Genomic DNA, 24,489 nt, shown 5'->3' with positions numbered 1-24,489 from the left:
CCCCGCTTTGCCCTCCGCACCCCTGTGGCTCCGCTCTCCTCCGCGGCTCCGAAGCTTCCCCCTCCGCCACCCACAGTCTCCGCCCGCGAAGGGGCTTCCTAGTGTGGAAACCTTTCCTCCTTCACAGCTCCCACTGGTGCAGGTCCCCTCCCTATTCTTTTGTCTGTTTTTTCTTTTTTTCTTTTGCCCTACCCAGGTATGTGGGGAGTTTCTTGCCTTTTGGGAGGTCTGAGGTCTTCTGCCAGCGTTGAGTAGGTGTTCTGTAGGAGTTGTTCCACGTGTAGATGTATTTCTGGTGTATCTGTGGGGAGGAATGTGATCTCCGCGTGTTACCCTTCCGCCATCTTCCCCTCCCAGGTATCCGTTTTTTCTAGACTTTTCTTTCTTCAGCTCACAAAGGGGCCCTTGAGGATTAAGCAGAGGAACGTCAGGGTTTCTTCCAGGCCAGCTTCAGCCCTGGGATGTTCAGGGCAGACTCTCATTACAAACCTCAGTTTCTGAGGCTTCTGGCTTATGGCCATTTAGTATAGAAGGAGGCTCCTGGCTGGGGAAGGCTCAGACAAAAAGATGCAGGTTCTAATCTGTGGCAGTGGGCAGTGGTGGTGGGGAGTGGCGGTCAGTGCAGGAAGAGGCATTCGCTGCCTTAGGCATTTAAACCATTGCCTTCTCTTCAGGATGGATCACCTGCAAGATTCTGTGGGGTCCGCCTCCTGGCACCATGCTACAATCGCCGGATTTTGGGTCCGCAGCAACCCAGGTCTTCGTCCGACATTTCCGGACAGTGCTTTCTCTTCGGAGCACGTCTGGGGACTGGCTTCTCTGCTTCCACCTTAGCTGGCGTGGCCAAAGGAACATCCCCGTAGGCCCGGAAGCCACCAACCAGGCAGTATGTCTCCCCATGCCGGCCTGACTGCGTTTCTCCACACCCGCGGTAGACGACATGGTAGTGACCAGGTGTAGGACGAGAAACGGGAGCCACTGCTGCTGCTAAGAAAATCAGAACTGATCAGTCACTTCTGCTGTGCACAGTCTCCTGCCAGAATTTCCCTCTCTCAGGTCTCTCCCAGTTTCTGGCTGAAGACCTTTAATCTACTTGACGTCCAAAACACAGCCTTGGCCCATCACCTCTATGAGTCCCTAGAGAAGGGACACTGGCTGCAAAAGCAATCCCTAGAGCCTAAGGCTGCAGCACATGAGGAAGTCTCTTCACCGTTTCCAGAGAAAACAGTAGAAACCGAAAGTAATTGCAATCATGATCCACTCCATCTCTCCCTTCCACAACAGAGAAAACATTTCTTGCAGTCTGTCACTTCTGAGGCTTTCATGGAAATGTCTTTCAAGTTTTGGAAAAATATAATCTAATAAAATTGGTTAAGAACACCGCCCACCTTGGCAACTCCTCTTGGGCCCCATTTATACTGCCTGTTTCAAACACACTGAACTCTAGTCTTCTGATGCTTTTTTTTTTTTTGTGGTACGCGGGCCTCTCACTGTTTTGGCCTCTCCCGTTGCGGAGCACAGGCTCCGGACGCACAGGCTTAGCGGCCATGTCTCACGGGCCTAGCCGCTCCACGGCATGTGGGATCTTCCCGGACCAGGGCATGAACCCGTGTCCCCTGCATCGGCAGGCGGACTCTCAACCACTGCGCCACCAGGGAAGCCCCGTCTGATACTTTTATGTTGATTAGAACAAGGCCAAATACTGAGGCAGACTGATCAGGAGACTCAGAACCAGGTTCTGGGTACCAAGTCTAGGCTCACATCAACACAGGCTCCGGGACACCATCTTCTCAGCCCTCTAGTCTCATTAGCACTTCATCACCCCCGCTTTATTCTTCCGGTCTTCCCATCAATACGGCACCACCCTCTCCCCTAGTACTCAGCAAGTCAGTAAGGGATGTGTCTGAGGGGACCGATAGAGACGCCTACATGATGGCACAGTGGTGCCTGGGTTTGAAGGTGTGGTTCAAGAGTGGCCCTCTTCCTCAAACTGCTCCATTTACCATTTGCCAACAAAAATGCACTTGTCATTTGCTAAGAGGCCAATCAGGAAAGGGTCTGAATGGAATCATCCTGTAGCCCAAAGGGGAAGGCTATATTTATAAAGCTCATAACCGTCCTGCACACTAATCCAGGAATGACCTTTCACTTGTCTTCAGCAGTGAGCACTGTGGGTCACTGAAGGTGTCCCAGGTCAATGGTATTACTTAGAGCTGGGAAAGTGCTCAGGTGTGTGTGGTGGGCAAGCCCCACAGGAACATGTGGCAGCCAGGGGAGGTTGTGTGTACACCATACCTCTTGTACAGATGCCCGGTCTCGGTGTACCTGCTGCACTGCCCTCCCAGGGAACAGAGGACAGGTTAGAGTAAATAGAGAAGATCTGGTCAAACATTTTCTCTCAAACAACCAAGGAGATTGGTATCTCGTGGAGAACTTTCTCCAGGGAAAGAAGTTTCCTCCAGGGTAGGGAAGTTTCCCTGAGGGTAGCACATTTGCATAGTTACCCTGCTATGGAAACTCTGAGAAGACCTGTGAGGTCATCACTACCCAGTGAGGTCATATAAGGAACCTGTGATTTGCGGGGCAGTCTTCAGGAGGAGGGGCAGTTTTGTGGAGGAGAGCAGGGTGGAGGAGGAGGTACTCTGCCTGGCCCCTCACACATGGGCTTTCCCACACATGCCCTAGTCTAGTAGATACTCCACGTGGGGCATGCCGGTGGGCTGGCACAGCCCCAGGGGCCCCAGGAGGGAAAGAGAGACAAACATTCTGAGATTGGCTTGAGAGGCAAGATTAACGTAAAAGACAGCTAGGTTGTATAGCACTGACCGTAAGAGGCAGAGATTTGTGTGGACTGGGGAATCAGGGAAGGCTCCTTGCCAGTGGGCCTGAAGGACAAGTGAGATTTGGACCCATGGGGAAGAGAGGGAAGACATTCTGGTTTGGAAGAATAAAAGCAAAGACACACTCTCCTCAAACCTGTCCTGCCCCAAATATAAATTCATAGCACCTTCATATTTTTACAGCTGAGAACTTAAAAAACCAAGAGGTTAAGGGGCCTACCCAGTGTTACACAGGTAGTGGAGAGGTGTTCCGCTCAATGGTTAGGTTCATGTTCGGGCTCCAGATTTATAGCTGATAGGGATGTGAGGACAAGCTCATGCCATTTCAAACATTTCCAAGTGATACCGAGAGAGATGTTAAAGGTGCAAAATGAGGGTGCTGAATGACTTCACAAAGTGGGAATGGTGGGCCCATTTTAACATGAAATTGAAAACAAATTCATGACAAAAGGACATAATACAAAATGACAACATAATTATTACACTCCCCTCTCCCCTGGAAGTAAAATTCATTAGAATCCGCTCTCTCTCTGCCATGAAAGGATGAGATAAAGGCTCAGCAGCAGCCCCAGTGAAAAACATGGTCAACAGGGTGAAGAGGTGTTACTAAGACGATTTGGTGCTACTCAGGGGAGCAAAGAGAGAACTCTGCCCTTAGCCTGATCAGGCTACGGGAAGGAACCACATCTGGGGCAGCCTTGGATAGTGTGGCAATGTGAGAGAAACTTCTTTAGGAGGGAACTCCCTGCTGCCGACCTTGAGAAAGAAAATATGGGACATTCGTTTACTGTGGCTCTTGCAGAGGCGATGTGCCCAGAGGTTGGGCCACACTGCTTGAGAATCAAAGCACCTTGTATTCCTGTGCTGCTTGAAAGCTCCAATCGCCGGATTTTGGGTCTGGGGCAACACAGGTCTTCGTCCGACCATTCCGGTGAGTGCTTTCTCTTCAGAGCACGTCTGGGCACTGGCTTCTCTGCTTCCACCTTAGCTGGCGTGGCCAAAGGAACATCCCCGTAGAGCCGGTAGCCACCAACCAGGCAGTATGTCTCCCCATGCCAGCCCAACTGCGTTTCTCCACACCCACGGTACAGGACATGGTAGTGACCAGGTGTAGGACGAGAAACGGGAGCCACTGCTGCTGCAAAGAAAATCAGAACTGATCAGTCACTTCTGCTGTGCACAGTCTCCTGCCAGAATTTCCCTCTCTCATGCCTCTCCCAGTTTCTGGCTGAAGACCTTTAATCTACTTGACGTCCAAAACACAGCCTTGGCCCATCATCTCTATGATTCCCTAGAGAAGGGACACTGGGTGAGAAAGCAATCCCGAGAGCCTAGGGCTGCAGCACATGAGGAAGTCTCTTCACCGTTTCCAGGGAAAACAGTAGAACCCGAAAGTAACTGCAATCATGATCCTCTCCATCTCTCCCTTCCACAACAGAGAAAACATTTCTTGCAGTCTGTCACTTCTGAGGCTTTCATGGAAATGTCTTTCAAGATTTGGAAAAAAATAATCTAATATAAATTGGTTAAGAACCCCGCCCACCTTGGCAACCCCTCTTGGGCCCCATTTATACTGCCTGTTTCAACCACACTGAACTCTAGCTGTCTAATTCTTTTATGTAGATTAGAACAAGGCCAAATACTGAGGCAGAGTGATCAGGAGACTCAGAACCGGGTTCTGGGTCCCAAGTCTAGGCTCATATCAACCCAGCCTCCAATGACACCATCTCCTCAGCCCTCCAGGCTCATTAGCGCTTCATCACCCCCTCTTCGTTCTTCCGGTCTTTCCATCAATATGGCAACACCCTCTCCCTTAGTACTCAGGAACTCTGTAAGGGATGTGTCTGAGGGGACCGATATAGACGTCTACATGACAGCACAGTGGTGCCTGGGTTTGAAGGTGTGTTTCAAGAGTGACCTTTCACTTGTTCTCAGCAGTGAGAACTGTGCGTCCCTGAAGGCGTCGCAGGTCACTGGTATTACTTACATCTGGGAAAGTGCTCAGCTGTTCGTAGTTGGCAACCCCCACAGGAACATGTGCCAGCCAGGTGAGGTTGTGTGTATATCATACCTCCTGTAGAGTTGCCCGGTCTGGGTGTACCTGCTGCACTGCCCACCCAGGAAACAGAGCACAGGTTAGAGTACATATACAGTATCCGGTCACACATTGTCACACAGACATCCAAAGAGATTGGTATCTGGTGGAGAACTGGTAGGGAAGTTTCTCTGAGTGCAGCCCGTTTTTACAGTTATGCTACCATGGAAACGCTGAGAACTCCTGTGAGGGCATCACTACCCAGTGAGGTCATATATGGAATCTTTGACTTGAGGGGCAGGCTTGAGGAGGAGGGGCAGTTTTGTGGAGGAGAACAGGGTAGAGGCAGAGGTACTCTGCCTCACCCCTCACCCCTGGGCCTCCTCACCCATGCCCTAGTGTAGTAGACACCCCAGATGGGGCATGCCGGTGGGCTGGCACAGCACCAGGGGCCACAGGAGGGCAAGAGAGACCCATATTCTGAGTTTGGCTTGAGAGGCAAGATTAACGTAAGAGACAGCTAGGTTGTATGCCACTGACCCTAAGAGGCAGAGATTTGTGTGGACTGGGGAGTCAGGGAAGGCTCCTTGGCAGTGGGCCTGAAGGACAAGTGAGATTTGGACACATGGGGAAGAGAGGGAAGAGATTCCAGTTTAAAAGAATAAAAGAAAAGACACACTCTTCTCGACCTTATCCTGCCCCAAATATAAATTCATAGCACCCTAACATTTTTACAACTGTGGACTTACAAAATCCAAGAAGTTAAGGGGCCTACCCAGTGTTACACAGGTAGTGGAGAGGTGTTCTGCTCAATGGTTAGGTTCATGTCAGGGCTCCGGATTTACAGCTGATAGGAATGTGAGAACAACCTCATGCCATTTCAAACATTTCCAAGTGATACTGAGAGAGATGTTAAAGGTGCAGAATGAGGGTACTGAATGACCTCACAAAGTGGGAATGGTGGGCTCATTTTAACACGAAATTGAAAAATTCATGACAAAAGGACATAATACAAAATGACAACATAATCATTACACTCCCCTCACCCCTAGAAGTAAAAATCATTAGAATCCTCTCTCTCGCCATAATGAAAGGACGAGATGAAGGCTCAGCAGCAGCCCCCGTGAACAACATGGTCAACAGGGTGAAGAGGTGTTACTAAGACGATTTGGTACGACTCAGAGAAGGTAAGAGACAACTCTGCCCTTAGCCTGATGAGGCCAACAGGAAGGAACCACATTTGGGGCAGCCTTTGATAATGTGGCAATGAGAGAGAATCTTCTTTAAGAGGGGACTCCCTGTTGCCAACCTTGAAAACATAAAGATGGGACATTCGTTTACTGGGGCTGTTGCAGAGGGGATGTGCCCAGAGGTTGGGCCACCCTGCTTGAGAATTAAAGCACCTTGTATTTCTGAGCTGCTTGCTGCAATCGCCGGATTTTGGGTCTGGGGCAACACAGGTCTTTGTCCGACCTTTCTGGACAGCGCTTTCTCTTGGGAGCACGTCTGGGGACTGGCTTCTCTGTTTCCACCTTTGCTGGTGTGGCCAAAGGAACATCTCCGTAGGTCCGGTAGCCATCAACCAAGCAGTATGTCTACCCATGCCGGCCCAAGAGTGTTTATGCACACCCTCGGTAGACGACATGGTAGTGACCAGGTGTAGGACGAGAAACGGGAGCCACTGCTGCTGCAAAGAAAATCAGAACTGATCAGTCACTTCTGCTGTGCACAGTCTCCTGCCAGAATTTCCCTCTCTCATGTCTCTCCCAGTTTCTGGCTGAAAACATTTAAGCTACTTGACATCCAAAACACAGCCTTGGCCCATCACCTCTATGAGTCCCTAGAGAAGGGACACTGGCTGCAAAAGCAATCCCTAGAGCCTAGGGCTGCAGCAGATGAGGAAGTCTCTTCACCGTTTCCAGGGAAAACAGTAGAACCCGAAAGTAATTTCAATCATGATCCTCTCCATCTCTCCCTTCCACCACAGAGAAAACATTTCTTGCAGCCTGTCACTTCTGAGGCTTTAATGGAAATGTCTTTCAAGTTTTGGAAAAGAATAATCAAATATAAATTGCTTAAGAACCCCGGCCACCTTGGCAACCCTTTTTGGGCCCCATTTATACTGCCTGTTTCAAACACACTGAACTCTAGGCCTCTCATACTTTTACGTCGATTAGAACAAGGCAAAATCCTGAGGCAGAGTGATCAGGAGACTCAGAACCGGGTTCTGGGTACCAAGTCTCGGCTCACATCAACCCAGCCTCCTGGGACACAATCTCTTCAGCCCTCCAATCTCATTAGCACTTCATCAACCCCCCTTCGTTCTTTTGGTCTTCCCATCAATATGGCATCACCCTCTCCCCTAGTACTCTGCATCTCTTTATGGGATGTTTCTGAGGGGACCGATATAGACATCTACATGACAGCACAGAGGTGCCTGCGTTTGAAGGTGAGGTTCAAGAGTGGCCCCCTTCCTCAAACTGCTCCATTTACCATTTGCCAACAAAAATGCACTTGTCTTTTTCTAAGAGGCCAATCAGGAAAGGGTCTGAATGGAAGCATCCTGTATCCCAAAGGGGAAGGCTACATTTATAAAGCTCAGAACCGTCCTGCACACTTGTCCAGGGATGACCTTTCACTTCTCCTCAACAGTGAGCACTGTGGGTCACTGAAAGTGTCCCAGGTCACTGGTATTACTTAGAGCTGGGAAAGTGTTCAGGTGTATGTGCCACAGGAACACGTGGCAGCCAAGGGAGTTTGTGTGTACACCATGCCTCTTGTACACATGCCCGGTCTCAGTGTACCTGCTGCACTGCCCTCCCAGGGAATAGAGGACAGGTTAGAGTAAATATAGAAGATGTGGTCAGATATTCTCTCTCAGACAAAAAAAGAGATTGGTATCTGGTGGAGAACTTTCTCCAAGGAAAGAAGTACCCACCAAGGTAGGGAAGTTTCTCTGAGGGAAGCACGTTTGCATAGTTACCTTGCCATGGAAACTGTAAAAAGGCCTATGACGGCATCACTACCCAGTGAGTTCATATGAGGAAACTGTGACTTGAGGGGCAGGCTTCAGGAGGAGGTGCACTTTTGTGGAGGAGAGCAGGGTGGAGGGAGATGTACTCTATCTGGCCCCTCACATCTGGGCCTACCCACCCATGCTCTCGTCTAGTAGACACACTAGGTGTCGTGCGGCAGTGGGGCTGGCACAACCCCAGGGGTGCCAGGAGGGTAAGAGAGTCCCACATTCTGAGTTTGGCTTGAGAGGCAAGATTAACGTAAGAGATAGCTAGGTTGTATGCCACTGACCCTAAGAGGCAGAGATTTGTGTGGCCTGGGGAATCAGGGAAGGCTCCTTGGCAGTGGGCCTGAAGGACAAGTGAGATTTGGACCCATGGGGAAGAGAGGGAAGACATTCCAGTTTAAAAGAATAAAAGAAAAGACACACTCTTCTCGACCATGTCCTTTCCCAAATATAAATTCATAGCACCCTCACATTTTTACAACTGAGGACTTAAAAATACCAAGAGGTTAAGGGGCCTACCCAGTGTTACACAGGTAGTGGAGAGGTGTTCTGTTCAATGGTTAGGTTCATGTCGGGGCTCCAGATTTACAGCTGATAGGAATGTGAGGACAAGCTCATGCCATTTCAAATATTTCCAAGTGATACTAAGAGAGATGTTAAAGGTGCAAAATGAGGGTGCTGAATGACCTCACAAAGTGGAAATGGTGGGCCCATTTTAACATGAAATTGAAAACAAATTCATGACAAAAGGACATAATACAAAATGACAACATAATCATTACAGTCCCCTCACCCCTAGAAGTAAAAATCATTAGATTTCTCTCTCTCTCCACCATGAAAGGATGAGATAAAGGCTCAGCAGTAGCCCCTGTGAAAAACATGGTCAACACTGTGAAGAGGTGTTACTAAGATGATTTGGTCCAACTCAGAGAAGGAAAGAGACAACTCTGCCCTTAGCCTGATCAGGCCCACAGGAAGGAACATTTGGGGCAGCCTTTGATAGTGTGGCAATGAGAGACAACCTTCTTTAGGAGGGGACTCCTTGTTGCTGACCTTGAAAAAGCAAAGATGGGACATTCGTTTAATGGCAGTATTGCAAAGGCGATGTGCCCAGGAGGTAGAGACTGCTTCAACTACCATTTTAGAGGTTGGACCACCCTGGTTGAAAACCACAGCACCTTCTATTCCTAAACTGCTTGAATCAGCGGGTGCACGTTAGGACACGTGAAGTCAGGCCCCATTGGAGCAGACTGCCTTTGGGAGTGGTAGAATGTAAACTGTGAAGGGGAATGCTCTGGAGGAGCTTTGTCATGGCAGGTGGGCCAGCATGAGACCATTCAGATGCTCCAAGGCTCCAGAGATTACTTGGCTGGGAGCATCCCTCTGATGTGGTGGGGGGACTTCTACCTTAATAGGACCTGGCTGGGCATCTGGCGGAGGCAGAATAAATGGTTTATTAACTTACAAGAGTGAGAGACTCACCTGTGGGGTTCCACAAAAGCACTTAAAAAGACTTGTACCTGGATTCTTGGGCCAACCCTAAGAAAACTTATCTAGATGTGGAGTAGGGCTCAGGAAGCTGCACTTTTAATAAGCTTCCTAGGCAGTCCCACCACAGTGGTCCATGGATAGAGTGACCAAATTATTGTGTATTCTCAGTTGCTTTTGGGAATCAAAGTGGGCGATATGAGAAACTGCAGCAGCCCTACGTATAAACAGGGAACATTCAAGGCAAACAGAGGTGTTTAGTTATTCTATGCATGAATCAGATTTCAGAAAAGCTAGCCTGGGTGTTAAAGAGCACAACCCTTATGACAGTCAGACCAGATTCTGTCCTGCTTACGTGTGTGATTTTGACCAAGTTCTTTTATCCTTCTGACTGTTTCTTCATATGGAAAAGAGCTATGGCTGTACATTTAGCACAATATTCTCTTTTGGCAAAAGTTGCTCTGGGTCCATTTGTGTTCTCTGCAACTTAATCCTTTCCAGTGTGCAAGTATTTTTAAGTTGTTTGGTGAAGTATTACATTTGACTTTCAACTGTTCATTACTTTGGGCAAAGCTTATGTGGTGCTGCAGAGACTAGAACCTATGCAGAGATAGTGAGAGGATATTATAAGCTTATTCTGCCAGTTTATAAGAAAAGTTTAACTTTTTCTCCTCTTCCTCCACCTGCCACCAAGAGATGAGAAAGCAGGCAGAGCCTGGAAATGCACACCAAGCAATACTTCTGGGGAGCTAGTTGGAGCACGAGGGCTGCCGCCTGAGCGCAGCTCCGCTGAACGGGGCGGGTCGGCGGCATGTCCAGCAGCTACTGGCGGAGCCCGAGGGTGTGGGGCGCGGCCCCGGGTGGCGGCTGCACTGGAGCGGCGAGTGAGGGCCAGGGGCCGTTCTGGCACGGCCGACCCATTACCAGACTGGCCGAAAGCCCTCTTGGTTCCTTCGCCATTCCCCGCTGCCGGGAGCCGGGAGCAGCCCGGAACCGGGCACCTGCGGCCGCAGTCCGGAGATACACCAGAAATACATCTACACGTGGAACAACTCCTACAGAACACCTACTGAACGCTGGCAGAAGACCTCAGACCTTCCAAAAGACAAGAAAGTCCCCACGTACCTGGACGTGTGGATGAAAGGCTCTTGGTGCTGCAGCCAAGAGTCAGTTCTGTGCCTCTGAGGTGGGAGGGCCAACTTCAGGACACTGGTCCACAAGAGACCTCCCAGGTCCACATAATATCAAATGGCGAAAATCTCCCAGAGATCTCCATCTCAACACCAGTACCCAGTTTCACTCAACGACCAGCAAGCTAGAGTGCTGGACACGCTATGCCAAACAACAAGCAAGACAGAAACACAAACCCACTCATTTTAGGAGAGAGACTACCCTAAAATCATAATAACTCCACAGACACCCCAAAACACACCACCAGACGTGGACCTGCCTACCAGAAAGACAAGATCCAGCCTCATCCACCAGAACACAGGCACTAGTCCCCTCCACCAGGAAGTCTACACAACCCTCTGAAACAACTTTAGCCACTGGGGACAGACACCAAAAACAACGGGAACTATGAACCGGCAGCCTGCAAAAAGGAGACCCCAAACACAGTAAGATAAGCAAAATGAGAAGACAGAAAAATACACATCAGATGAAGGAGCAAGATAAAAACACACCAGACCTAACAAATGAAGAGGAAATAGGCAGTGTTACTGAAAAAGAATTCAGAATAATGATAGTAAAGATGATCCAAAATCTTGTAAATAGAATAAACTAAATGCAAGAAACATTTAACAAGGACCTAGAAGAACTAAAGATGAAACAAACAATGATGAACAACACCATAAATGAAATGAAAAATACTCTAGATGGGATCAATAGCAGAATAACAGGCAGAAGAACGAATAAGTGACCTGGAAGATAAAATAGTGGAAATAACTACTGCAGAGAAGAATAAAGAAAAAAGAATGAAAAGAACTGAGGACACTCTCAGAGACCTCTGGGACAACATTAAACGCACCAACATTCGAATGATAGGGGTTCCAGAAGAAGAAGAGAAAAAGAAAGGGAATGAGAAAATATTTGAAGAGATTATAGTTGAAAACTTCCCTAATATGGGAAAGGAAATAGTTAATCAACTCCAGGAAGCACAGAGAGTCCCATACAGGATAAATCCAAGGAGAAATATGCCAAGACACATATTAATCAAACTGTCAAAAATTAAATTCAAAGAAAACATATTAAAAGCAGTAAGGGAAAAACAACAAATAACACACAAGGGAATCCCCATAAAGTTAACAGCTGATCTTTCAGCAGAAACTCTGCAAGCCAGAAGGGACTGGCAGGACATATTTAAAGTGATGAAGGAGAAAAACCTGCAACAAGGATTACTCTACCCAGCAAGGATCTCATTCAGATTTGGTGGAGAAATTAAAACCTTTACAGACAAGCAAAAGCTGAGAGAGTTCAGCACCACCAAACCAGCTTTACAACAAATGCTAAAGGAACTTCTCTAGGCAAGAAACACAAGAGATGGAAAAGACCTACAATAACGAACCTAAAAAAATTAAGAAACTGGGAATAGGAACATACATATCGATGATTACCTTAAATGTAAATGGACTAAATGCTCCCCCCAAAAGACACAGATTGGCTGAATGGATACGAAAACAAGACCCATATATATGCTGTCTACAATAGACCCACTTCAGACCTAGAGACACATACAGACTAAAAGTAAGGGGATGGAAAAAGTTATTCCATGCAAATGGAAACCAAAAGAAAGCTGGAGTAGCACTTCTCATATCAGACAAAATAGACGTTAAAATAAAGACTATTAGAAGAGACAAAGAAGGACACTACATAATGATCAAGGGATCGATCCAAGAAGAAGATATAACAATTGTAAATATTTATGCACCCAACATAGGAGCACCTCAATACATAAGGCAAATACTAACAGCCATAAAAGGGGAAATCGACAGTAACACATTCAGAGTAGGGGACTTTAACACCCCACTTTCACCAATGAACAGATCATCCAAAATGAAGATAAATAAGGAAACACAAGCTTTAAATGATACATTAAATAAGATGGACTTAATTGATATTTATAGGACACTCCATCCAAAAACAACAGAATACACCTTTTTCTCAAGTGCTCATGGAACATTCTCCAGGATAGATCATATCTTGGGTCACAAATCAAGCCTTGGTAAATTTAAGAAAATTGAAATTGTATCAGGTATCTTTTCCGACCACAATGCTAGGAGACAAGATATCAATTACAGGAAAAGATCTGTAAAAAATACAAACACATGGAGGCTAAACAATACACTATTTAATAACGAAGTGATCACTGAAGAAATCAAAGAGGAAATAAAAAAATACCGGAAAAAAATGACAATGGAGACACGACGACCAAAAACCTATGGGATGCAGCAAAAGCAGTTTTAAGAGGGAAGTTTATAGCAATACAATCCTACTTTAAGAAACAGGAAACATCTCGAATAAACAACCTAAACCTGCAACTAAAGCAATTAGAGAAAGAAGAAGCACAACAACAAAAAAAAACCAAAATTAGCAGAAGGAAAGAAATCCTAAAGATCAGATCACAAGTAAATGAAAAAGAAATGAAGGAAACGAGAGCAAAGATCAATAAAACTAAAAGCTGGTTCTTTGAGAAGATAAACAAAATTTATAAACTATTAGCCAGACTCACGAAGAAAAAAAGGGAGAAGTCTCAAATCAATAGAATTAGAAATGAAAAAGGAGAAGTAACAACAGACACTGCAGAAATACAAAAGATCATGAGAGATTACTACAAGCAGCTCTATGCCAATAAAATGGACAACCTAGAAGAAATGGGCAAATTCTAGGAAACGCACAACGTGCCAAGACTGAATTAGGAAGAAATAGAAAATATGAACAGACCAATCACAAGCACTGAAATTGAAACTGTGATTTAAAATCTTCCAACAAACAAAAGCCCAGGACCAGGTGGCTTCAGAGGCGAATTCTATCAAACATTTAGAGAAGAGCTAACACCTATCCTTCTCAAACTCTTCCAAAATATAGCAGAGGGAGGAACACTCCCAAATTCATTCTACGAGGCCACCATCAACTTGATACCAAAACCAGACAAGGATGTCAAAAAGAAAGCAAACTACAGGCCAATATCACTGTTGAACACAGATGCAAAAAACCTCAACAAAATACTAGCAAACAGAATCCAACAGCACATTTAAAGGATCATACACCATGATCAAGTGAGGTTTATTCCAGGAATGCAAGGATTCTTCAATATACACAAATCAATCAATGTGATAAACCATATTAACAAATTGAAGGAGAAAAACCATATGATTATCTCAATAGATGCAGAGAAAGTTTTGACAAAATTCAACACCCATTTATGACAAAAACCTTGCAGAAAGTAGGCATAGAGGGAACTTTCCTCAACATAATAAAGGCCATATATGACAAACCCACAGCCAACACCATCCTCAATGGTGAAAAACTGAAAGCATTTCCACTAAGATCAAGAACAAGACAAGGTTGCCCACTCTCACCACTCTTATTCAACATAGTTTTGGAAGTTTTAGCCACAGAAATCAGAGAAGAAAAGGAAATAAAAGGAATCCAAATCGGAAAAGAAGAAGTAAAGCTGTCACTGTTTGCAGATGACATGATACTATACACACAGAACCCTAAAGATGCTATCAGAAAACTACTAGAGCTAATCAATGAATTTGGTAAAGTTGCAGGGTACAAAATTAATGCACAGAAATCTCTGGCATTCCTATACACTAATGATGAAAAATCTGAAAGTGAAATCAAGAAAACACTCCCATTTACCAATGCAACAAAAAGAATAAAATACCTAGGAATAAACCTACCTAAGGAGACAAAAGACCTGTATGCAGAAAATTATAGGATACTGATGAAAGAATTAAAGATGATACAAATAGATGGAGAGATATACCATGTTCTTGGATTGGAAGAATCAACATTGTGAAAATGACTCTACTACCCAAAGCAATCTACTGATTCAATGCAATCCCTATCAAACTACCACTGGCATTTTTCACAGAACTAGAACAAAAAATTTCACAATTTGTATGGAAACACAAAAGACCCCGAATACCCAAAGCAATCTTGAGAACGAAAAACGGAGCTGGAGGAATCAGGCTCCCTGACTTCAGACTATATTACAAAGCCACAGTAATCAAGACAGTATGGTACTGGCACAAAAACAGAAAGAGAGGTCAATGGAACAGGATAGAAAGCCCAGAGATAAACCCACGCACATATGGTCACCTTATCCTTGATAAAGGAGGCAGGAATATACAGTGGAGAAAGGACCTCTTCAATAAGTGGTGCTGGGAAAACTGGACAGGTACATGTCAAAGTATGAGATGAGGTCACTCCCTAACATCATCTACAAAAATAAGCTCAGAATGGATTAAAGACCTAAATGTAAGGTCAGAAATTATCAAACTCTTAGAGTAAAACATAGGCAGAATACTCTATGACATAAATCACAGCAAGATCCTTTTTGACCCACCTCCTACAGAAATGGAAATAAAAACAAAAATAAACAAATGGGACCTAATGAAACTTAAAAGCTTTTGCACAACAAAGGAAACCATAAACAAGACCAAAAGACAACCCTCAGAATGGGAGAAAATATTTGCAAATGAAGCAACTGACAAAGAATTAATTAAATTCTCCAAAATTTACAAGCAGCTCATGCAGCTCAATAACAAAAAAACAAACAACCCAATCCAAAAATGGGCAGAAGACCTAAATAGACATTTCTCCAAAGAAAATATACAGACTGCCAACAAACACATGAAAGAATGCTCAACATCATTAATCATTAGAGAAATGCAAATCAAAACTACAATGAGATATCATCTCACACCAGTCAGAATGGCCATCATCAAAAAATCTAGAAACAATAAATGCTGGACAGGGTGTGGAGAAAAGGGAACACTCCTGCATTGCTGGTGGGAATGTGAGTTGGTACAGCCACTATGGAGAACAGTATGGAGGTTCCTTAAAAAACTACAAATAGAACTACCATATGACCCAGCAATGCCACTACTGGGCATATACCCTGAAAAAACCATAATTCAAAGAGAGTCAAACCATAACTCAAAAACAGTCATGTACCAAAATGTTCATTGCAGCTCTATTTACAATAGCCCGGAGGTGGAAACAACCTAAGTGCCCATCATCAGATGAATGGATAAAGAAGATGTGGCACATATATACAATGGAATATTACTCAGCCATATAAAGAAACGAAATTGAGCTATTTGTAATGAGGTGGATAGACCTAGAGTCTGTCATACAGAGTGAAGTAAGTCACAAAGAGAAAGACAAATACCGTATGCTAACACATATATATGGAATTTAAGAAAAAAAATGTCATGAAGAACCTAGGAGTAAGACAGGAATAAAGACAAAGAACTACTGGAGAATGGACTTGAGGATATGGGGAGGGGGAAGGGTGAGCTGTGACAAAATGAGAGAGAGGCATGGACATATATACACTACCAAACGTAAGGTAGATTGCTAGTGGGAAGCAGCCGCATAGCACAGGGATATCAGCTTGGGCCTTTGTGACCACCTGGAGGGATGGGATAGGGAGAGTGGGAGGGAGGGAGTTGCAAGAGGGAAGAGATATGGGAACATATGTATATATATAACTGATTCACTTTGTTATAAAGCAGAAACTAACACACCATTGTAAAGCAATTATACCCCAATAAAGATGTAAAAGAAAAAAAAATAACAATACTTCTGTGTCAGTTTGCCTTTTATTCCTCTCCCAGTACTTCACAGAGAGATTTCACCAAAAGTGCCTAAGCTTGCCATGGCCATTGTTGTGAAGAAAGTTTCTCTCTATTGCTAGTTACATCCCCTTTTCCTTCTCCTGGGTGCTTAATGGATGTTTGTGGGCAGGGAATAAAATTTAAACTAAAACATCAAAACAAAAAACAAGAAAACAATTGTTCAAGTGTTATTATTATTTTTTTTACATCTTTATTGGATTTCCTCCTTTACCTGATTCCTTTTAGATGTAAACATTTATACGGTGATCCTATGGTAAAGTTTTTTGTGAGTCACCAGTTTGTTCTATATGTCAAACAACCTAGTGCCTTCCACATATTCTTCTCCTGTAACTCAGAGCAGAACAAGACAGGAAACATGTACTCTCTCAGAGACAAGACTCTGCCAACATAGGCCAACTTCCTGAGAAGATGAGGGTTCCCATATTTTTAATTTGCTGGTAACTTATTGTAAAGGCAGACTTATTTTGTTCTTTGTTTGTTTTGACGGGACACCTAAGTTAGCTTGAAATTACCTTTGATTTCAAACTCAAGACTAAACTTTATCAGACAGAACAGGAATCTGCCCAGTTCTGCCACTTGCTAACCAGGTAACATTGGGAAAGTAACAGTAACTGAGTGTTTGCTACTAAAGCACCCTTCAAACTGCTTTACTTAGATTCATCCATTTAATCCTCAAAAAAAACCTTTGAGGTGAGACCCAAGGAGACAAAGTAACTGTGTGAGAGAACAAGTAACCCACTCAAGATCACAGAGCTGGTAAGACAAAGAACTAGGATTAAACCAAGTAACCTTTTTGCCAGACCCTGTACTCTTAACCACTTTACTGGTGGGTTTAAAATTTTTTTAATGTAACCCACTATAAGAAATATGTTCTACAGGGCTTCCCTGGTGGCACAGTGGTTGAGAGTCCGCCTGCCGATGCAGGGGACACGGGTCTGGGAAGATCCCACATGCTGCACAGCAGCTGGGCCTGTGAGCCATGGCCGCTGAGCCTGCGCGTCCAGAGCCTGTGCTCCGCAACGGGCAACGGGAGAGGCCACAACGGGGAGAGGCCCGCGTACCGCAAAAAAAAAAAAAAAAAAGAAATATGTTCTACAACACAACCCAATACATATATATTTTATCAATGAAGACTCACCTATAACTTGAGAGTCTTTGTTATATGTATAATTGAAACCAAATTTTATGAAAATATACTTATTCATTTCATGCAGTACACTGGTATTTTTCTACTGTATTTTATTGTTTACAATTGCTTGTCAATCCTCACCAAACTGATTTCAATTTCCACTGAGACTCATGACCTGAACTTTGAAAAACAAGGTACTACATTTCTTTTTACCACCATGGGAATTTTGTGAGGATTAAATATGATAATGTGTACAAAACCTTTAGCACAATGCCTGAGACAGACTGTGCACCCAGTGCATGATAGTGATTATTACTGATCTTGTAAATTAGCAGTAAGTAAGGGAGGCAAGGACACTTAGGGGGAAAACCTGACTGGAGTATAGGTGAATTTATGGCCTGTTGGCATCTTTCCCGGGCAGTGAGATAGGGAATTTCCCCGGTATTTTAAATTAATATTGTAATGGAAATCCACATTTAGAAAGAGACCTGGCTTGTAGCTAACTCTGATTTCCTCTTCTTCACTATAAAGGGCAATATATAAGTTGCTATGCCTCTCTGCTGGAACCCTCAGTAAACCCAATTTTTTCATTTATGTTCCCATCCCACACTACTCTGGACACTATGAGCTTTACGAAATTGGTCTTCAGCTGGGGAGGTACACTCATTTCCTATTGATGCTTTATTAATTACCACTACCTTAGTGGCTTAAAACAACACAAACTTATTATCTTACAATTCTAGGGCTCACAAATCTGAACCAGATCTTACTGGGCTAAAAGCCTTTCTGCTGGCTCTGGGAGACAATCCCTTTATGTTTTCCAGCTTCTTTTTAGATGCCAGTATTCCTTGGCTCTTCTTCCATCTTTAAAGCCTGCAACAGCAGGTTGACTCCTTCTCACATCAAATCACTCTAACTCTGACACGGATTCTTCTTCCCTGAATCTTCTGCCTTCGTCTTCCATCTATAAAGGATCCTTGTGATTATACTGGGTCTACCTGATAATCCAGAATAAGTTCCCTATTTTAATATCTTTGATTTAATCACATCGGCAAAGTCCCTTTTGCCATGTAAGGTAACATTCAGAGGCTCTGGTGATTAGGCTGTGGACATTTGGAGGGGCAAGAGGGTCAACTATTCTGCCCAGCACAGGAGACAAACCTTACAAAATAGCAAATAAGATTTAACAACAACAACAATAACACATAACATTTATTGAACATTTACCATACAGTAGGCGTTGTGCTGAGTGCTTTACTTGCTAACTCATTTCCTTGTTGAGAAACCAAGGTTCCAAAAGATCAGAGAGTGTCAAACCTAGGTGTGCCTGACTTCAAAGGCCATGCTCTCAACCACTTGACTACATAGTTAGGTACTAGATGTGTGTACAGTTAGTGGTTTGCAACTTCTCCCCAGCAAGTACTCCTTTTTGTCTTTCCCCACAAGAACCATATTTTGAAAAATTCTGTATGTTAATTTTTTTCATTAACCAAAGAATTGTAACAGCTGATAGCTTTGAGCTAACCTCTTTGCCTCTTTGGATTTATATAGTTCCAGCCAAATAATGCAACTTAATATTTTATTTAACATATTTTGGCATCATTTTGGGATACTGAAGCATAACCCACTTTGTAGATGCCTAGGAGTTCAGAGAAGAAGGAGATCAATGGGGGTGGGTGGAGCAGTCAGAAGAAATAGGGTCTGACTTCAGTCTCAAAGAAGCAGAAATTTCAGATAGACTAGAGAAGAGAGAAGATCATGAATGAGAAGTGAGAACAAGTACATGTAGGAATGAGACATAGGGAGCTTGTTAGGATAACTGGAAAAAAGAAATTAAAGAAGAATAAATAAAACATTGAGGCTTTGAAAGATAGGTAAATAAAGTTAAATTTAACCAGACAGGAAAATGCAGAAGCTGGAAATTTTCTGAGCAGGAGCCCTTGGGCTTGGGGAGATTAATCAGCTAGAACAAAGAGCATGAAAGGAGGAAGTGAGAGACTGGCAATTGTAATTCACCTTCCAGGAGGGAAATTGGTGGCTGGGAGGCATAGAGAGGGGTAGAGACTAACTTTTCACTATACCCCTTTTGATTCTCCTAAATTTTATACAATCTACATGTATGAACTAATGTAATATATAGATACACATGTAATACATACACACATGTAATGTATATAATGTATAAGTAACATATAGAAGCAGACATGTATGTAAGACTATCATTACTGACCCAAAATACCATATAATAAAACTACACATCTACTTTTAGCACACTTAAGAATTAAGGATAAACCACTCCTCAGTTGTACTCTGCACCCCGCAACGCCTGCCCTGAGTAGAGCAACTTCAGCGATTTTCTCATTGGTTTAAAAAATTGATCCTTTAGTCTCTGTCTACCTACCTCATCCTAAGCATCAACTCCAGGTTGGGCTGCTGCCCAAGCAATTATATATTGCTCTTACATGTTTGCCCAACTTGAACGAGAACCTACTTCAGAACTGACTCAGAAATCTCACAGGATGTTGTCATTCACCCCCAGGATCAATGATCAATAAGAGAGTTATAAGGTCTATCCCTCCTGACCCAGCTCAACGTCCTGACTCAGACAATGCCTGCTAGCTGGCCTCATCCCCACACCCTAGGCTCCACTTCATCACCAGTGTATTGGCATCAATATTTATCTTTTCAAAGGAAATTTTTTATCTCATAAATCAATAGGTATCCTGTTGTTATCAGTTGTTTTGTTTTTAAGAGCTAATTAATGAAATAACTTCATCAACGATTTTGTGGGAAGATGTTGAACCTTTGTACTTTCTGAATAATCTATGTTTTATTTGTAGTGTTAGAAAGCTCAGCAGTGAAAGCAAGTACCCCATAATGCCCAGGCACACAACCTGCTGCATTAGTGCTCTGAGCAGTAACTGAGACAAATGGAGGACTATAGAATTATTCTAATGTTTTGAGGTTTAGGGAGAGTTGCATTAGAAAACAATTCCTTAGTCATACTGTGACTTCATTACATTCAAAGCCATAGTGGCTAGCTCTTATAGTTTAGAAGTTATACATGAAGATTACATAAATAAATACAAGATACAGTAGGCAGAGGAGAGAGATAATAAACCAAAACTGACTGACACAGCTAGATCCTAAAAGCCAGTTTGGTTACTCTTTGAACATTTTTTTGCAATTTTCATGTGTAAGATAACATGCTATATTGTACGAATGAAAGTGTTACATCTAATTATTTGATCTGCCTGTCTTATGTCAGTCAGTGGAGAAATATTTATTGAGCTCCACACAGATGAGTAATTTTAGAAACCATGTTAGTAGGGAAACATCCAAGGGTGGAATAAGTGCTAAGCCTCTAAAAACTGTTCTCTCTTTTCTTAAAACTCCTGGGAGGCAGGAAATACCCTGTGTTTTTCTATATGTGCCTTGTCCAGTGTTCACCCTCAAATGACACTAAACTAGAATAAAGAAAACCTTAAAGAAGAGCCATGATTCAAAACTAAAATTAATTAGTATGTCACAGTTCATAAAGTACTTCCCTTACGGATGAGGAAAGCAAGTTTCAGTAAGGATAAGCAATGCAGGTACTAAAATAGAGACTGGGGTTAAAACCAAACATGATCTTGTTAACGTGTTTTTATATGTGTGATTAAGGCCAAGCCTTTGCCCATCTACCCACAAATTATAGATAAGATGTTACAAACTCATATTATGGAACCTGACTCTTAAAACATTTTATTGCCCAGAGTGTAGTGAGGTACAGACTTCATTCACCATGCTATTGCTTCTTTGCAACATACACACCCACCAGTTGTCCTGGTGGGACATGGTTCTCATTCTTGGATTTTGTAGCCCTCTCTAAAATGTAACAAAAACTCTCTGGAAACAGCTAAAAATGATTCTCTCCTTTGAACTGACCTTCAGGTCACCTCTTTCTGTAAGTTTTTCTCAATCATTTACACTCTACAAAATAATAGTGATTAAATTCCTCATTCACTAACTCTCTGGTAACCTCCATACTGCAGCATGAATATAATTGAACCTCTTTACTGTGTTTCTGTTAAATATTTGTGTGCATAAACATATGTACACTCTGCTACGTTTCCAATGATAGCTCCTTAATAACAGATATTTCAGGCATTTAATTCAGATGTATGCACCATTTGAGTACTCACTAAATAAAAATATATACAATGCTTTTATTCTAATAAGTTCATTACCTCATCACAAAGCAAATATAAAGAAAGCTGCAAATTTATGATAGTCGGCTCTGACTTTTACATGTATAGGTCCTGGTTTTACTGTGATTCTAGGATACTATATCGTGTACCTCATTAATAAGGGCCCTCTGATAAACCTGAAATAAACCATCTGGTTTACTCCCAGTTCTATCACCTTTTACTTGTAATACTTGAAGCTAGTCAATCTACTCTTAGACTTAGTTTTCCCATCTTTAAAATGGTAATTGTTGGGAAGAACACTTACCACCATCCCCTCATTCCAGGTATTTTCTTCCAGGAGGAGTTCTTTCACTGGAATAACGTACCCAGGCTCTCGCTGTACCATCCATTCCCCTTCCCTCATCAGGCCAGTACTCCTTCCTAGGGGAAGAGAAGTATCTTACCTGACTTGTAGGTTTGGTAACATAGTACCTCATCTTTTTTTCTTTGGAATCTTCCTGCCTTTATAATAGCATTTATTAGCCCCATCATATCTTTGGAATCTTCCTGCCTTTATAATAGCATTTATTAGCCCCATCATATCTCAATAGGGGTAATAGTTACAACACAAGCTTGTCTTAATGATATTGTATTTGGTAGAATGTAAAACATTTTTATGCGTGAGAAGTTAGTATTTCAATTTTAATACTTCTTTCATCTATTTCATAATAAGTTTTTAAAGAAGATTGATATATTCATTCAATCAGATGACTAAGTTTTCACTAAATCTTCTAAAAGGAATAAACTTAATACCTAATTATGCTTGAAATAAAATATCTTCCATCCAACATATTCAGTTGTACATGGTTTCTTTAATAATATTTTAATTTTCTAAATAGGTGAAAGAAAATACTACTGCTACTTAGACTACAGTCTAAGAGTTTAGAGATACAGTTTTAGATTTAGAGAGTTATCAGAATATTGGCTGCAAAGATTTTTAAAAATCTGGTACTTTTGTCATAATTTTACCTTTGTGTTGGTGTATTAAGTGAGTTACTCTATGGAAATTGCTTAGAAGAGTCCCTGACACGTAGCAAGCATTATATAAGTGTTAGGTTGTTGTTTGTTTTTTTTTAATTAATTAATTAATTTATTTATTGGCTGCATTGTGTCTTCGTTGCTGTGCGCGGTCTTTCTCTAGTTGCGGTGAGAGGCAGCTACTCTTTGTTGCGGTGTGTGGGCTTCTCATTGCGGTGGCTTCTCTTTGCTGTGGAGCACAGGTACTAGGCACGTGGGCTGCAGTAGTTGTGGCACGTGGCCTCAGTAGTTGTGACTTGCAGGCTCTAGAGAGCTGGCTCAGTAGTTGTAGTGCACGAGCTTAGTTGCTCCACAGCATATGGGATCTTCCCGCACCAAGGCTTGAACCCGTACCCCCTGCATTCGCAGGCGGATTCTTAACCTATAAGTCTTAGTTATTATTGCTGTTGTCGATATTGTTGTTGTTGTTGCTGTTTTAGAAATTCAGTACCTCATGTCCATATCCCCATAATCCACAAAGGACTTGAAGGGTGATATTATGGTCAACCAGAATCTCTTCCTCAGGAGTTCTGGGCTATGAAAAAGAAACTACACCATAGCTAAGTCCCTAGAGAAGTTAGAGGAGCCAGTTCTTTAACTGAAATGCAGACAGTGAGGGCTCCAGGCTGGGTAATAACTGCTCTATGAATCTGCCAATGTCTTCTATCCAAAGATCACCAGGAACACATCTGCAGTTCTATAAATCTGGGTTTACTGACTCATTGCAAGCAGGAGTTATGTGTACCATGAGGAATCAGGACATCTCAGTAAGAGGATGTTAGAAATAATTTATTATAGGATTTGGACTTCTTGTAGGTGATTCTGAGGAGCATTCAAGGAAACGGGTATCTTCCCTGCATTGGATGCTGTCTGGAAGCAGGAGTGATCCTCTGATCAGGTATCTCAATAATTTATATCTAGACAGTGAGAATAATGAAATTGAGATAAAGCTATAATTGGTAAAGAAGAAGCAGGCACTTATTATTAGCCAAGAAAGGGCAATGTTTGCTCATTTTTGTGGTTTGAACAATGTTTTTACCTCTGTCTGTTCAAACATGATAATGAAGTGGTCTTATTTTTTCTTGCTCCACTACAGTGACAAAATAGTCCTATCTGAGGTTGGTGTTCTATGAAAGTGTTTATATCGAACAGGAGAATGCCACAGATTCACTGGGAGTGCCAGGCCAGCTCCCAGCTAATAAGGGCTGCTTTTCTCTTTCTTAAACTAGGTAAGAATGTTGCTTGAAGGGCAGAGATGGCCAGGATAATAACTATTATTATTATTATTTACATAGATTGACAGGTTTATAACTTATAAAGTTCTTTTATATTCATTGCATAACTTGAGTCTCTCAGAACAATCCTGGGAGACAGGTAGGCTATAGGGCCTCCACATCGCACAACTCTCGGGGGCCCATTCATAATGTATTCCACGTGAATGGCACCTCCCCAGTGTGAACAGTGTCCTTGGCAGGAGTTGTGCAACAAGGTTTCCCTGGCAGGGCAGACATTTCTATTCCTTTTTACAATTATAAAAATTAAGTCAAAGAAGCTTCCTGAGTGTTCCTTAGTTCCCAATAAACCTTAGAGTTCTCTCTGGCAACCTGTTCAGCTGCTGACATTGGATCCCTGCTTCAGTCATGTTTCTGATTCCAAATTGCACCAGCTGGCGCCGTTATGACCTAGACCAGTGGTCCCCAACCTTTTTGGCACCAGGTACCGGTTTTGTGAAACATAATTTTTCCCCGGACTGGGTGGGGGGGATGGCGAGCAATGGGGAGCAGCAGATGAAGCTCCGCTCGCTTGCCAGCTGCTCACCTCCTGCTGCGCGGCCCAGGTCCTAACAGGCCTGTGCACCTG

The 24,489-nt window shown here is 43.1% G+C and overlaps 2 protein-coding genes across 2 annotated transcripts; both read right to left on the bottom strand.

Moving 5' to 3' along the window:
- Positions 1–721: 721 nt before the first annotated feature.
- LOC309835552 (DPEP2 neighbor protein-like) lies at positions 722–2,392 on the bottom strand (the record flags this gene model as incomplete). The annotated part of the gene is made up of 2 exons (XM_082675110.1): positions 722–984; positions 2,326–2,392. 2 exons carry the CDS (start codon positions 2,390–2,392, stop codon positions 722–724), a joined length of 330 nt encoding a protein of 109 aa, XP_082531236.1.
- A 1,116-nt stretch (positions 2,393–3,508) lies between these two features.
- On the bottom strand, positions 3,509–23,091 carry LOC309835256 (uncharacterized protein; the record flags this gene model as incomplete). The annotated part of the gene is made up of 4 exons (XM_082674667.1): positions 3,509–3,978; positions 7,680–7,749; positions 10,125–10,422; positions 23,081–23,091. 4 exons carry the CDS (start codon positions 23,089–23,091, stop codon positions 3,509–3,511), a joined length of 849 nt encoding a protein of 282 aa, XP_082530793.1.
- Positions 23,092–24,489: the final 1,398 nt, after the last annotated feature.

The sequence above is a fragment of the Grampus griseus genome, assembly GCF_964374135.1.
Source record: "Grampus griseus genome assembly, chromosome: 17".
NCBI classification, from domain to species: domain Eukaryota; kingdom Metazoa; phylum Chordata; class Mammalia; order Artiodactyla; family Delphinidae; genus Grampus; species Grampus griseus.
This window is presented reverse-complemented; position numbering and strand designations above follow the sequence as displayed.